General features: G+C 44.7%; 1 protein-coding gene across 2 annotated transcripts; it reads right to left on the bottom strand.

Annotated features, from left to right (window-relative positions):
- Window positions 1-488: 488 nt before the first annotated feature.
- Window positions 489-11,347, bottom strand: LOC110488355 (death domain-associated protein 6). Of its 2 annotated transcripts, none has more exons than XM_021560578.2 (11): window positions 11,243-11,347; window positions 10,103-10,356; window positions 9,265-9,651; window positions 8,969-9,100; window positions 8,670-8,786; window positions 8,236-8,467; window positions 3,744-3,913; window positions 2,661-2,820; window positions 1,968-2,529; window positions 1,715-1,847; window positions 489-1,499 (listed from the first exon to the last, which is right to left on the bottom strand). In XM_021560578.2, the coding sequence occupies exons 1-11, from the start codon at window positions 11,277-11,279 to the stop codon at window positions 1,440-1,442; spliced, it is 2,244 nt and encodes a 747-aa protein (XP_021416253.2). In that variant the 5' UTR covers window positions 11,280-11,347; the 3' UTR covers window positions 489-1,439. The 2 variants fall into 2 exon arrangements, with proteins under 2 accessions (XP_021416253.2, XP_021416254.2); XM_021560579.2 differs by having other exon boundaries at window positions 11,290-11,342.
- Between the last annotated feature and the right edge of the window lie 1,493 nt (window positions 11,348-12,840).

Below are 12,840 nucleotides of genomic sequence, written 5' to 3'. Positions count from 1 at the left end.
TACCTTTTTGTCCTTCGTGCTGTCGTCTGTGCCTAACAATGTTTGTGCTGCTACCATGTTGTGTTGTCTTAGGCCTCTCTTTATGTAGTGTCACTTTTGTCGTGATGTGTCCTACATTTTTTATCCCCGTCCTCACAAGGGGGCCTTTTGGCTCTCGGTAGGCCGTCACTGTAAATAAGAATTTGTTCTTAATTAACTTGCCTTGTTAAATAAAGGTTCAATAAAAAAATTGTCTTCAAAGTTCATTTCTGTAATCTGTATTAGCATGTCACTCTTCTTGTTTTCCAAATGTACAATTCATGTTTTTCTTTACCTTATGCCTTTACCCACAAAGCACCTGGTGAGCGTTATCAAAGTTTATTTAAAAGGAAATGTGCCCTTTGCTTCTCAGTGTACTAAAAGGAAAAATGGATAACAATTAAGCGGTCTTCCCCCGTAATCTTATTTGAATTGGTAAAAACAAGGGAATCAAACCAAAGCAGCTTAGGGAGATTTGAAAAATATTGAGTTTGATTAATCATTACCACTGTTTGCAGTCTCAAGCAAGAGCGATTCTGAACGTTCCTTGGATGCAAACCAACCCAAACACCACCTTACTACATGCTGAGATGGGCATTGTTGGAGGTGTAGTCCATCACCCTGAACACAACTATTTCTGCAAAGTCAATGTGGGGGTTATGTCTGCATTAAGTAGGACACCGCTCTACAGTTCACGTTAATGCAAAGCTGTACCTGGTCATTTAGGGCAACGCATCTGCTTAATTGTATTCGTTTGGCATCTTGAACACGATTAAACTGACGGCCAGTCTGACAACATATTGCGATTGCATATTACTTGGGTGAAATAGCGGCATTCAGGCCACTAGGTGTCACTATGTGGACACAGCAACAACAAATGTACAACAAATGATCCATGACAAAGTTGATGTAGATCCTGTATTGGCCTTGTATAAATCTAAGTTTACAGTACTCCTGTGTTCAACTCGTTCATCTTCTATTGCCAGCATTCTAGCATACTAACCCCAGACACCCATTCATTCACCCATCTAAAATAATAGACACAAAAAAAAAAATCAAAGAAAACAGGTAAAATAATATCTAATTGAACTCATTTTTACAGCTAAAATAAAAAAAAATACCTGACGTGATGCTGCTCCCTCCCTGCTCAATCCAGACACTGGGAAATAAAATTGGCATATAAATATGAATGTAAACATTGGCGGTAAACTACCACGTCCGTCGCCAGTTTAAAATCTGTAGTGAAAGGTTTGCCCTCTCCCGTCTGAAAATGCGTACATTTTCAAGAGTTCACATTAGCAGGCACTAGTTTGGAAGTCAAGTGGGATAGCCGGGTCTCAGATCTGTTTGTGCAGCATAAACAGACCTGGTTTCAGACTAGTAATGGGAAGCGTGAACACCCAGAACGATGGGGGCAGAGGTTATTCCGAGTCCGATAGGACGATCACTTCGTCCGGGTCACACTGGGTGGCCACGTTGACCTGAAAATGACACAAAATGGACGTTGGTAAGAGGTCTGCATACTGTACAAACAAAGGTTTTTAGTGACATGTCATGGCTGCGGAGCATGTGCATGACACACAGAGGTGACAGATGTATTTTTTTTTTTTAGAGGGGCGAGACGTGTTTCAGTGCAAGGGTACGATGTGCTGAGCATACGTGGGGAAAAATGTGTAGTGATATAATTTACTCTCACCTTGTTTTTCTTCGGTGGCGGGGTGGACTGGGAGCTGGTGACCATCTCCTGGGTGGGAGTGTCTGCCCTGGTGGAGTCTGCCTGCAGGAGGCTACTGGTCACCACGCCCATGTCCAGAGGGATGTCACTCTGACTGCAGATGGAGAGAGAGATAATTCATTCATTCATTCATTCAAGTCTCTACAGTTGAAGATGGATAGATATCGTCCATGGACTTTATTTAAACATAATTAAATGTGGGTGCTAGACTCACCTCCCATTGTGGTGCCTTAGATCCCCGTTGTGAAGCTTCCTGGATTCCACCTCTTCTTTCCTCCTTCTCTTCCTGCCTCTGGAGGTGTCTTTGGGACTGGGTGGCCTGGGGCTGCAATTTGCTGACCTCGTCTCAGTGATGACCGTGCAGGAGTCCTCATTGGTCGAAATCAGCACTGGTGACGGAGGCAAAGAGACCTGATTCGCCACCATGGGGGAGGCTGAGGAGTCCTTAGTTTCCACACTAGTGCTTACAGAGACAGCCGAAATGTGATTGGAGGAAACAACGTCTTCCTTTCTCAAGTTGGTATCGGATGATTCGTTCCCCTTGTCGGCCTCCATCGCCTCCGATTGGCTGGGGCTGTCTGTGGGGGATTGGTCGACTAAGGAGGATACCCGCGGGGTGTCACCCCGGGAGACGGGGCTGATTCCTCTCGTCACAGAGTCTGTGTCCTCCTCAGCGTTCTCTTCTTTCTCTCCTCCATCCTGGTCTCCGTCACTCCCCCCATCCACCTCGGTTTCACTCTCGATTGCTGCCTCTACCTTGTTGTCCTCCTCCTCCTCTGAAAAAAATAAAACTCAAATCAGTTGAAACTAGATTTTTATTTTATCTATGTTGTCGCCAAAACCCAGGCCAAACCGTGTTAAAACAATTTGAGAAAGGTGCTATGTAAATGCAAATGATCATCATCACCTGGCCCTGCTTGTGCTTTGCTGGCCTGGATCTCCTCCTCGATGTCTGGATCAGACGACTCATCGTCTTCATCATCCTCTTCCTCAGCTTGTTCCTCACAATCATCCTCTCCCTTCGTCAAGGGATTGTCATCGGCTGTGGTGGCCTCCTGCGCCAATGACTGACACACAGAACAGACAGTGAGTGGTGCCGAGGGGTGACACAAGTCATTTATTTACAGTTGAAGTTGGAAGTTTACATACTCCTTTGCCAAATACATTAAAACCCAGCGTTTCACAATTCCTGCCATTTAACCTGAGTACAAATTCCCTGTCTTAGGTCAGTTAGGATCACCACTTTATTTTAAGAATGTGAAATGTCAGAATAATAGTAGAGAATTATTTATTTCAGCTTTTATTTCTTTCATCACATTCGTGGGTCAGAAGTTTACACACACTCAATTAGTATTTGGTAGCATTGCCTTTAAATTGTTTAACTTGGGTCAAACATTTTGGGTAGCCTTCCACAAGCTTCCCACAATATGTTGGGTGAATTTTGGCCCATTCCTCCTGACAGAGCTGGTGTAACTGAGTCAGGTTTGTAGGCCTCCTTGCTCACACACACTTTTTCAGTTCTGCCCACAAATGTTCTACAGGATTGAGGTCAGGGCTTTGTGATGGCCACTCCAATACCTTGACTTTGTTGTCCTTAAGCCATTTTGCCACAACTTTTCTTGGGGTCATTGTCCATTTGGAAGACCCATTTGCGACCAAGCTTCAACTTCCTGGTTTGAAGGTAGGCCTTGAAATACATCCACAGGTACACCTCCAATTGACTCAAATGATGTCAATTGGCCTATCAGAAGCTTCTGAAGCCATGACATACATTTCTGGAATTTTCAAAGCTGTTTAAAGGCACAGTCAACTTAGTGTATGTAAACTTCTGACCCACTGGAATTGTGATAGATTATTTCACTTATAACTCAATGTGTCTAATCAATTGTTGGAAAAATCATTTTTAAAGCAGATGTGGAAAAGCTTTGGCTGATAATAACAGGTGACCACTACAGAATTGACACCACACTTCTCCTTCTACATCTCTTACCTCTTTCTTCTGCCTGTCTCTCTCTATCCGTTTACTCCTCTCCTCCTCCTCCGTGTCATCCTGCTTCAAGGCGTATTTGGAGATGACCTGCTCCAGGCTGGAGAGAGCCACCTCCCGGTTAGAGCGCAGCTTACGGGCCAACGTGGGGTCCAACAGGGCAGGGTCAGTAGCTGGTAAGAGTGGGCAAAATGAAAGAGGGACAAAAAATGGTGGGAGTTAGTAACTTTGTAATCAAATCTTCCTAAATAGTTTTCCCACGTTCGACCCGAAATGCATTTTTGTTTTTTACTTTTATTTAACTAGGCAAGTCAGTTAAGAACAAATTCTTATTTACAATGATGGCCTACCAAAAGGCCTCCTGCAGGGACGGGGGCCTGGGATCTTTATTTATTTTTTATTCAAATAAATGTAGGACAAAAAAAACACATCACAACACTACATAAAGAGAGACCTAAAGACAACACCATAGCAAGGCAGCAACACATGACAACACAGTATGTTAGCAGCACAAAACATGGTAGAAACATGATTGGGCACAGTCAACAGCACAAAGGGCAAGAAGGTAGAGACAACGTACTGGTGCATACTGCTGTCACTGTATCAACTACCAGGTTTTCACAGCTTGGTGAATGAAGAGTGTTACAGCTATTTTTAAATAATAAAATCGATACAGCAACATATCGGGATATTACCATTTTTTTTTAACGTTATATCGTATAGTTTTGGCAATATCACAATATTATTTTTGCACTAGTTGGCTGTACCTGCACTAAAACTCCAGTATTTTTCCATCCTAGCTGGTTCTCAATCTCATTTTTAAATAGCCAATTGGTTTTCAGCACTTATTTCCATGACTGATCAAAACTCTCTCGTGGCTCTCTCTTGTCCCTCTGCTGCAGACAGATGGTGAACAATATGTTTGGAAAATCAGATTGATTTTATTACACAGTATCTTCTTGCAATACATAAATGGCGCCGGAAGAAAAAGAAAATGGCGCCGGAAGAAATGGCAGCAGTTTTATGCCCAACCAATTGTGCTATTATGTGGGAGTTTATCACGTTATTTGTAACTTATTTTGTACATGTTTCTGCAACCGTATATTACGGAAAAAAAGAGCTTCTGGATATCAAGACAGCGATCATTCACCTCGGATTAGACAAAGATTTTTTCTTCAACAAGCAGGAAGCAATGGACCTTCTCCAAACACCCGACAGGGCCAACATCCCCGTTATTTGCAAGAGGAGGAGACGTAGATAGAGGACACAGAGCGGGATGCCTCGTGAGGACCCGCAGGAGGCGAGTGGGAAAGCTGCCATTACCGTCAATATTACTCGCTAACGTGCAATCATTGGACAATAAATTAGATGAGGTACGATCACGAATATCCTACCAACGGGACATCAAAAACTGTAATATCCTATGTTTTACGAAATTGTGGCTGAATGACGACAGGGATATTCAGCTAGCGGGATATATGCTGCACCGGCAAGATAGAACAGCACAGTAAGACGAGGGGGGGGGGGGGGCTGTGCATATTTGTAAACAACAGCTGGTGCACGAAATCTAAGGAAGTCTCTAGATTTTGCTCGCCTGAAGCAGAGTATATTGTGATAAATTGCAGGCCACACTACTTGCCTAGAGAGTTCTCAGCTATACTTTTCGTGGCTGTATATTTACCACCACAGACATATGCTGGCACTAAGACCACACTCAGTCAGCTGTATAAGGAAATAAGCAAACAGGAAACCACTCGCAGAGGCGGCGCTCCTAGTGGCCGGAGACTTTATTGCAGGGAAATTTAAATCAGTTCTACCAAATTTCTATCAACATGTTAAATGTGCAACCAGAGGGGGAAAAAAATTCTAGATAACCTCTACTCCACACACAGAGACGCGTACAAAGCTCTCCCTCGCCCTCCATTTGGTAAATCCGACCACAACTCTATCCTCCTGATTCCTGCTTAAAAGCAAATATTAAAGCATGAAGCAACAGTGACTCGGTCTATAAAAAAGTGGTCAGATGAAGCAGATGCTAAACTACAGGACTGTTTTGCTATCACAGACTGGAACATGTTCCGAGATTCTTCCGACAGCATTGAGGAGTACACCACATCAGTCACCGGCTTTATCAATAAGTGCATCGAGGACGCCGTCCCCAGTGACTGTACGTACATACCCCAACCAGAAGCCATGGATTACAGGCAACATTCGCACTGAGCTAAAGGGTAGAGGTGCCGCTTTCAAGGTGCGGGACTCTAACCCGGAAGCTTGCAAGAAATCCTGATATGCCCTGCGACGAACCATTAAACAGGCAAAGCGTCAATGTAGGGCAAAGATCGAATCATACTACACCGGTTCCGACGCTTGTCTTATGTGGCAGGGCTTGCAAACTATTACAGACTACAAAGGGAAGCCCAGCCGCGAGCTGCACAATGACACGAGCCTACCAGACGAGCTAAATCACTTCTATACTCGCTTTGGGGCAAGCTGCACTGAGGCATGCATGAGAGCATCAGCTGTTCCGGACGACTGTGCGATCACACTCTCTGTAGCCAAAGTGAGTAAGACCTTTAAACAGGTCAACATACACAAGGCTGCAGGGCCAGATGAATTACCAGGACGTGTGCTCTGGGCATGTGCTGACCAACTGGCAGTTGTCTTCACTGACATTAACAACATGTCCCTGATTGAGTCTGTACTACCAACATGTTTCAAGCAGACCACCATGGCCCCTGTGCCCAAGAACACAAAGGCAACCTGCCTAAATGACTACAGACCCGGAGCACTCACGTCCGTAGCCATGAAGTGCTTTGAAAGGCTGGTAACGGCTCACATCAACACCATTATCCCAGAAACCCTAGACGCGCTCCAATTTGCATACCGCCCAAACAGATCCACAGATGATGCAATCTCTATTGCACTCCACACTGCCCTTTCACACCTGGACAAAACTAACACTTATGTGAGAATGCTAATCATTGACTACAGCTCAGCGTTCAACACCATCAAAGCTCACCTCTGCAACTGGATCCTGGACTTCCTGACGGGCCACCCCCAGGTGCTGATGGTAGGTAACAGCACATCTGCCATGCTGATCCTCAACACTGGAGCCCCCCAGGGGTACGTACTCAGTCCCCTCCTGTACTCACTGTTCACCCACGATTGCATGGCCAGGCACGAGTCCAACACTATCATTACGTATGCAGACGACAACAGTGGTAGGCCTGATCACCGACAACGATGAGACAGCCTATAGGGAGGTCAGAGACCTGGCCGGGTGGTGCCAGAATAACAACCTATACCTCAACGTAACCAAGACTTAGGAGATGATTGTGGACTACAGGAAAAGGAGGACCGAGCACGTCCCCATTCTCATTGATGGGGCTGTAGTGGAGCAGGTTGAGAGCTTCAAGTTCCTTGGTGTCCACATCACCAACAAACTAGAATGGTCCAAATACACCAAGACGGTCGTGAAGAAGGCACGACAAAGCCTATTCCCCCTCAGGAAACTAAAAAGATTTGGTATGGGTCCTGAGATCCTCAAAAGGTTCTACAGCTGCAACATCGAGAGCATCCTGACCGGTTGCATCACTGCCTGGTGTGGCAATTGCTCGGCCTCTGACCGCAAGGCACTACAGAGGGTAGTGCGTACAGCCCAGTACATCATTGGGGCTAAGCTGCCTGCCATCCAGGACCTCTACACCAGGCGGTGTCAGAGGAAGGCCCTAAAAATTGTCAAAGACGGTTCTCTCTACTAACGCATGGCAAGTGGTACCGGAGTGCCAAGCCTAGGACAAAAAGGCTTCTCAACAGTTTTTACCCCCAAGCCATAAGACCCCTGAACAGGTAATCAAATGGCTACCCGGACTATTTGCATTGTGTGCCCCCCAACCCCTCTTTTGTCTGCTGCTACTCTCTGTTTATCATATATGCACAGTCACTTTAACTATACATTCATGTACATACTACCTCAATTGGCCCGACCAACCAGTGCTCCCGCACATTGGCTAACCGGGCTATCTGCATTGTGTCCCGCCACCCACCACCCCCTCTTTTACAGTACTGCTATTCTGTTCATCATATATGCATAGTCACTTTAACCATATCTACATGTACATACTACCTCAATCTTCCTGACTAACCGGTGTCTGTATGTAGCCTCGAACTATATATAGCCTCGCTACTGTATATAGCGTCGCTACTGTTATTTTTCACTGTCTTTTTACTGTTGTTTTTATTTATTTACTTACCTATTGTTCACCAAATAAATTTTTTGCACTATTGGTTAGAGCCTGTAAGTAAGCGTTTCACTGTAGTATTTCGGCGCACGTGACAAATAAACTTTGATTTGACATCGTATCGTGAGGTCCCTGGCAATTCCTAGCCCTAGTGTGTAATTCTCTTTATTCTTTGACACAGAAAGACAGAATAACACACACACACACACACCCAACCAGGAATGTAGAGATGTGTGTATACTACATTCTCTTACCGGGTTTGTAGAGGTCTGTAAGGTGCGAGCCGAAGTTGTAGACCATGTCGAGGTGGCGTCTCTCCTGCAGTCGGTTTCCAGTCTCGCGGAAGGCATCCTGGGAGATCTGGGTCAGCTGCTTTCTGCTGAGGTTGAGGCCGTGGCGCTCGTTGGCCCGACGGACATGCTGCAGGATGTCCGTGTAGTCGGGGGGATTCAGCTGAGCCTCGGGACTATTGATGAAACGCTCAATCTGGAGGTGGGAAAGGGTCAGAGTATATCGTTATGTTTTCATGCATTTATTTCCTAGTTATACTTATTTCCTTGATTTCTCTCCTACTTGGTTAGTTCTAAAGCTAATTTTCACCCGTAGTCTATTTAACTAAATGAACAGTGGTCAAAAAGCATTGGGTTGTCAAACAATGAGTCAGTTGATTATGTCACGTGTTGGTTACCTTTCTGTTGACCTCAGGGTAGCGTGTCCCTTTGTATTGGATCCTCTGCTCGATCACTCGGCCTGTCAGACTGCTGCAGCCCTTCAGCTCACAGAGCTTATCATAGATCTTCATCATCTATACGACAGAGAGAGAGATTTTCAGTGACTCAAAAAACAGTTGTTTCGCAGATACTTCTATCAAAGCCACGTACAGTTAACACATGCATTACTATGTGGCTCATGCAGGAATCAAACAAACCTCTGGTTTTACAAGCACCACACTCCAACCAACTGAGCGATTGGCCTTGGTGATCTGACCTTTCGTTTTAGCTTGTGCTCCTGGATATAGCTGGAGTCCTCCTCCTCCAGCTCGTTGACGCTCAGCTCCTTCTCCTGCAGCCGCCGGATCTCATCATTGTACATCTTCAGCAGGTTCTCCAGGTACGCAATCTGAGAGACCGAGAGTGATGGAGGTATGCCTGGTATATTTCATCTAGACCAATACAATGCTTTTAAACCCTTGAGGGTGATCAAGTGCACACTTTCAAAAGAAAAGGAATGGGGATAAAGCTATAGAGAACTCATGGACACTGTCCATCTATGGTACTGCTGACCTGTCTCCGGGAAGCCTTCTTCGTCTTCTTCTCCTTCTCGTCCTCCAACGCCTCCTCCTCCTTCTCTTCCTGCTGCCCTGAGGTAGACGGTAGCTCCTCTGTCGGTGCTTCCTCTTCCATCTCCTCCTTCTTCTCCCCAGCGGTAGGCCCCAACTTCACAACACTCTGCCTCCTCTTGTCCGAGTGCTGTTTGAGGACGGTACACAGCTCGTTGATGTAGACAAAGGTCTTGGTGCGGCTGGCCTGGGCGCGCGTCAGGCAGCGGCCCAGCGTGTTGCGGAACTCCACCGAGGACAGAAAGTCCGGTGACGCCTTGGAGTGCTTTGCGTGCAGGAAGGTCATGACCTCGGGGCAGTCCTGCGTTTGGGCCGAGCAGTAATCTACAAACTGAACAAATGGAGGCAGGGGAGTGAACGAGGGAGAGAGGTTTAGAGGAGTGTTCTTCAATCTTTGCACTGGTTGGGACAGGGGGCGGGGCCGGAGCGGGGGGCTCCAGGATGGACCCACAGAGTGGGTGCAGACTTCTGTTCCAGCTCAATACAAGGGCTTAAGGTTAGTGGATAAGTTATAAATCAGGTGTGTTAGTGCTGGGCTGGAAAAGAAGCTTGCACCCACGATGGGATTCGAAAAACACTGATTAAGAAGTTCCAAATTCGAGAGTATCACGCACAATCACGTTATGATTTCAGTGATCTGACAACATTGTGATTAACTAATAGCCAGCAAAGACTCAGTCACATTAGCAGTGTTGCTTGCCAATGTTGCAGCGCAACTCATGTATTTGTAGTGTGACCGTACCAATCATCCCCACTATCCATCCATTAATGTACCCTCTTACCTCAGTAAAGAGCTTCTGGTTCTCTGCTTGAAGAACATGGCTCTCTTTCTTCACCATGGCGAAAGGAGATTGGGTGATGTGAGTAGGAGCGGGCTGCTGGATTTTGGGGGGAGTGCGCTGATTGGCTGAGAGTTTAGAGGAGGTGGTGGAGGAAGAAGGCTGAGGCCTCTCCTCCTCTTCATCATCATCAAGGATTACAATACTGTCCATCACTGCTGCTGAGGCAACCGCCATCAGATAGGGACTATTATTTGCTGAGGAAAGGCAAAAACAATGGTGTTAAAATGATGCCTCAGGCAAATTCAAAAGTAACATTGCATGACAGTGATAACAGTGCTATCTGAAACCTAGGCCTATATCCTGCTCTGTTCAGTGATTCCTACTGTAGTTCAAATAACAAGGTGTTGGTTTAGTGAGTCTATCTAATGCAAGGCATACGCCCTTCAACGTTTTGTTACATTTATGGTCAACCATTTTTACAATATGAGAATGACACAGGATCAGGCGCAGTCACAAACACCCCTGGATAGCTCTGGCTAGGCCAGGGCTTGCTACACATTATCCAATGCAATCTCCACCCCTTTCTTTTTTTCACACGCCCGAATCACAACAAATATAACAAACATTGTTTGTACGCTTACGTTATCTACAACGAAAATAGACTGTACACGGACCATCAGCTCAGTCAGTAACGTGAACTAGCTAACTTAGCTAGCTAAACGTAAGGAACTCTTGCTAGCTAACTTAATTACTTAGCGCGTAACGTTAACAGCTAAAGTGGAGAAGTATTATGTGATTAAACGAGAAGGCGCTGATTGAAACCTATCAGGAAAATACCACATTTACCAGATTGTTTACTGTCAACCTCAACTGCAGCAACACTCCAAAAACCATTGTTGTGTGTGCTGTTGACTAGCTAGCTAGCGTGCTAACGTTAGTTAGCAACAAGCTAACTTTAGCTGGCTGGTCAGGAAAGCGCCAACATCTCTGGGTAATATGGTATCGGTGTGACAAAGACAACATGTAAACAAATACTTTGACTATCTTTATGTATGAAATGCAGATGTATATAATACAGCTACTGTTTTCAGACAGTGGTTATACGGTTAGCTATGGACAAAACAATGATAGTCAACTTACGCGCTCGACACCGAAATTTCTCCCAGCGCGAGAACATTCATGCCTACCATTGGTTGGTTGTCATTCAGTAACGTCGTCGATCATTGGCTATTCACTTGTGTTTTGTCCAAAGTGTCTCCATTTGCCGGTCAGCTTTTTATGTTTCTGAGACTGACAAGATGCATATTAATAGCATTAACATAAAATATTATAATAACACATATATATATATATACATATATATATATATATATATATATATTCCTATATATTTATATATAAACTACCGGTCAAAAGTTTTAGAACACCTACTAATTCAAGGGTTTTTCTTTATTTTTACTATTTTCTACCATGTAGAATAATAGTGAAGACATCAAAACTATGAAATAACACATATGGAATCATGTAGTAACCAAAAAAGTAAAACCTGGAATGCATTTCAATTAACAGGTGTGCCTTTTTAAAAGTGAATTGTGGAATTTCTTTCCTTCTTAATGCTTTTGTGCCATTCAGTTGTGCTGTGACAAGGTATGGGGGGTATACAGAAGATAGCCCTGATTGGCAAAAGACCAAGTCCATATTATGGCAAGAACAGCTCAAATAAGCAAAGAGACACTACAGTCAATCATCCCTTTAAGACATGAAGGTCAGTCAAAACAGAACATTTCAAGAACTTTGAACGTTTCTTAAAGTGCAGATGCAAAAACCATCAACCGCTATGGTGAAACTGGCTCTCGTGATGACCACCATTGGAATGGAAGACCCAGAGTTACCTCTGCTGCAGAGAATAAGTTCATTAGAGTTACCAGCCTCAGAAATTGCAGCCCAAATAAATGCTTCACAGTGTTCAAGTAACAGACACATCTCAACAGCAACTATTCAGAGGAGACTATGTGAATCAGGCCTTCATGGTCAAATTGCTGCAACGAAACCACTTCTAAAGGACACCAATAATAAGAAGAGACTTGCTTGGGCCAATAAACACGAGCAATGGACATTAGACCGGTGGAAATGTGGTTCTTTGGTCTGGAGTTCAAATTGGAGATTTTTGGATCCAACTGTCTTTGTGAAACACGGTGTGGGTGAACAGATTATCTCTGCATGTATATTTTCCACCGTAAAGCATGGAGAAGGAGGTGTTATGGTGTGAGGATGCTTTGCTGGTAACACTGTCTGATTTATTTAGAATGCAAGGCACACTTAACCAGCATGGCAACCACAGCATTCTGCAGCGATACGCCATCCTATCTGGTTTGGGCTTAGTGGGACTATCATTTGTTTTTCAACAGGACAATGACCCAACACATCTCCAGGTGGTGTAAGGGCTATTTTACCAAGAAGGTGGAAAATAAGTATTTGGTCACCTACAAACAAGCAAGATTTCTGGCTCTCACAGACCTGTAACTTCTTCTTTAAGAGGCTCCTCTGTCCTCCACTCGTTACCTGTATTAATGGCACCTGTTTGAACTTGTTATCAGTATAAAAGACACCTGTCAACAACCTCAAACAGTCACACTCCAAACTCCACTATGGTAAAGACCAAAGAGCTGTCAAAGGACACCAGAAACAAAATTGTAGATCTGCACCAGGCTGGGAAGACTGAATCTGCAATAGGTAAG

This window comes from Oncorhynchus mykiss, chromosome 32 (assembly GCF_013265735.2).
Source record: "Oncorhynchus mykiss isolate Arlee chromosome 32, USDA_OmykA_1.1, whole genome shotgun sequence".
Lineage (NCBI taxonomy): Eukaryota > Metazoa > Chordata > Actinopteri > Salmoniformes > Salmonidae > Oncorhynchus > Oncorhynchus mykiss.
Note: the sequence above shows the minus strand (reverse complement) of the source record. Positions and strands in the feature narration are given on the sequence as shown.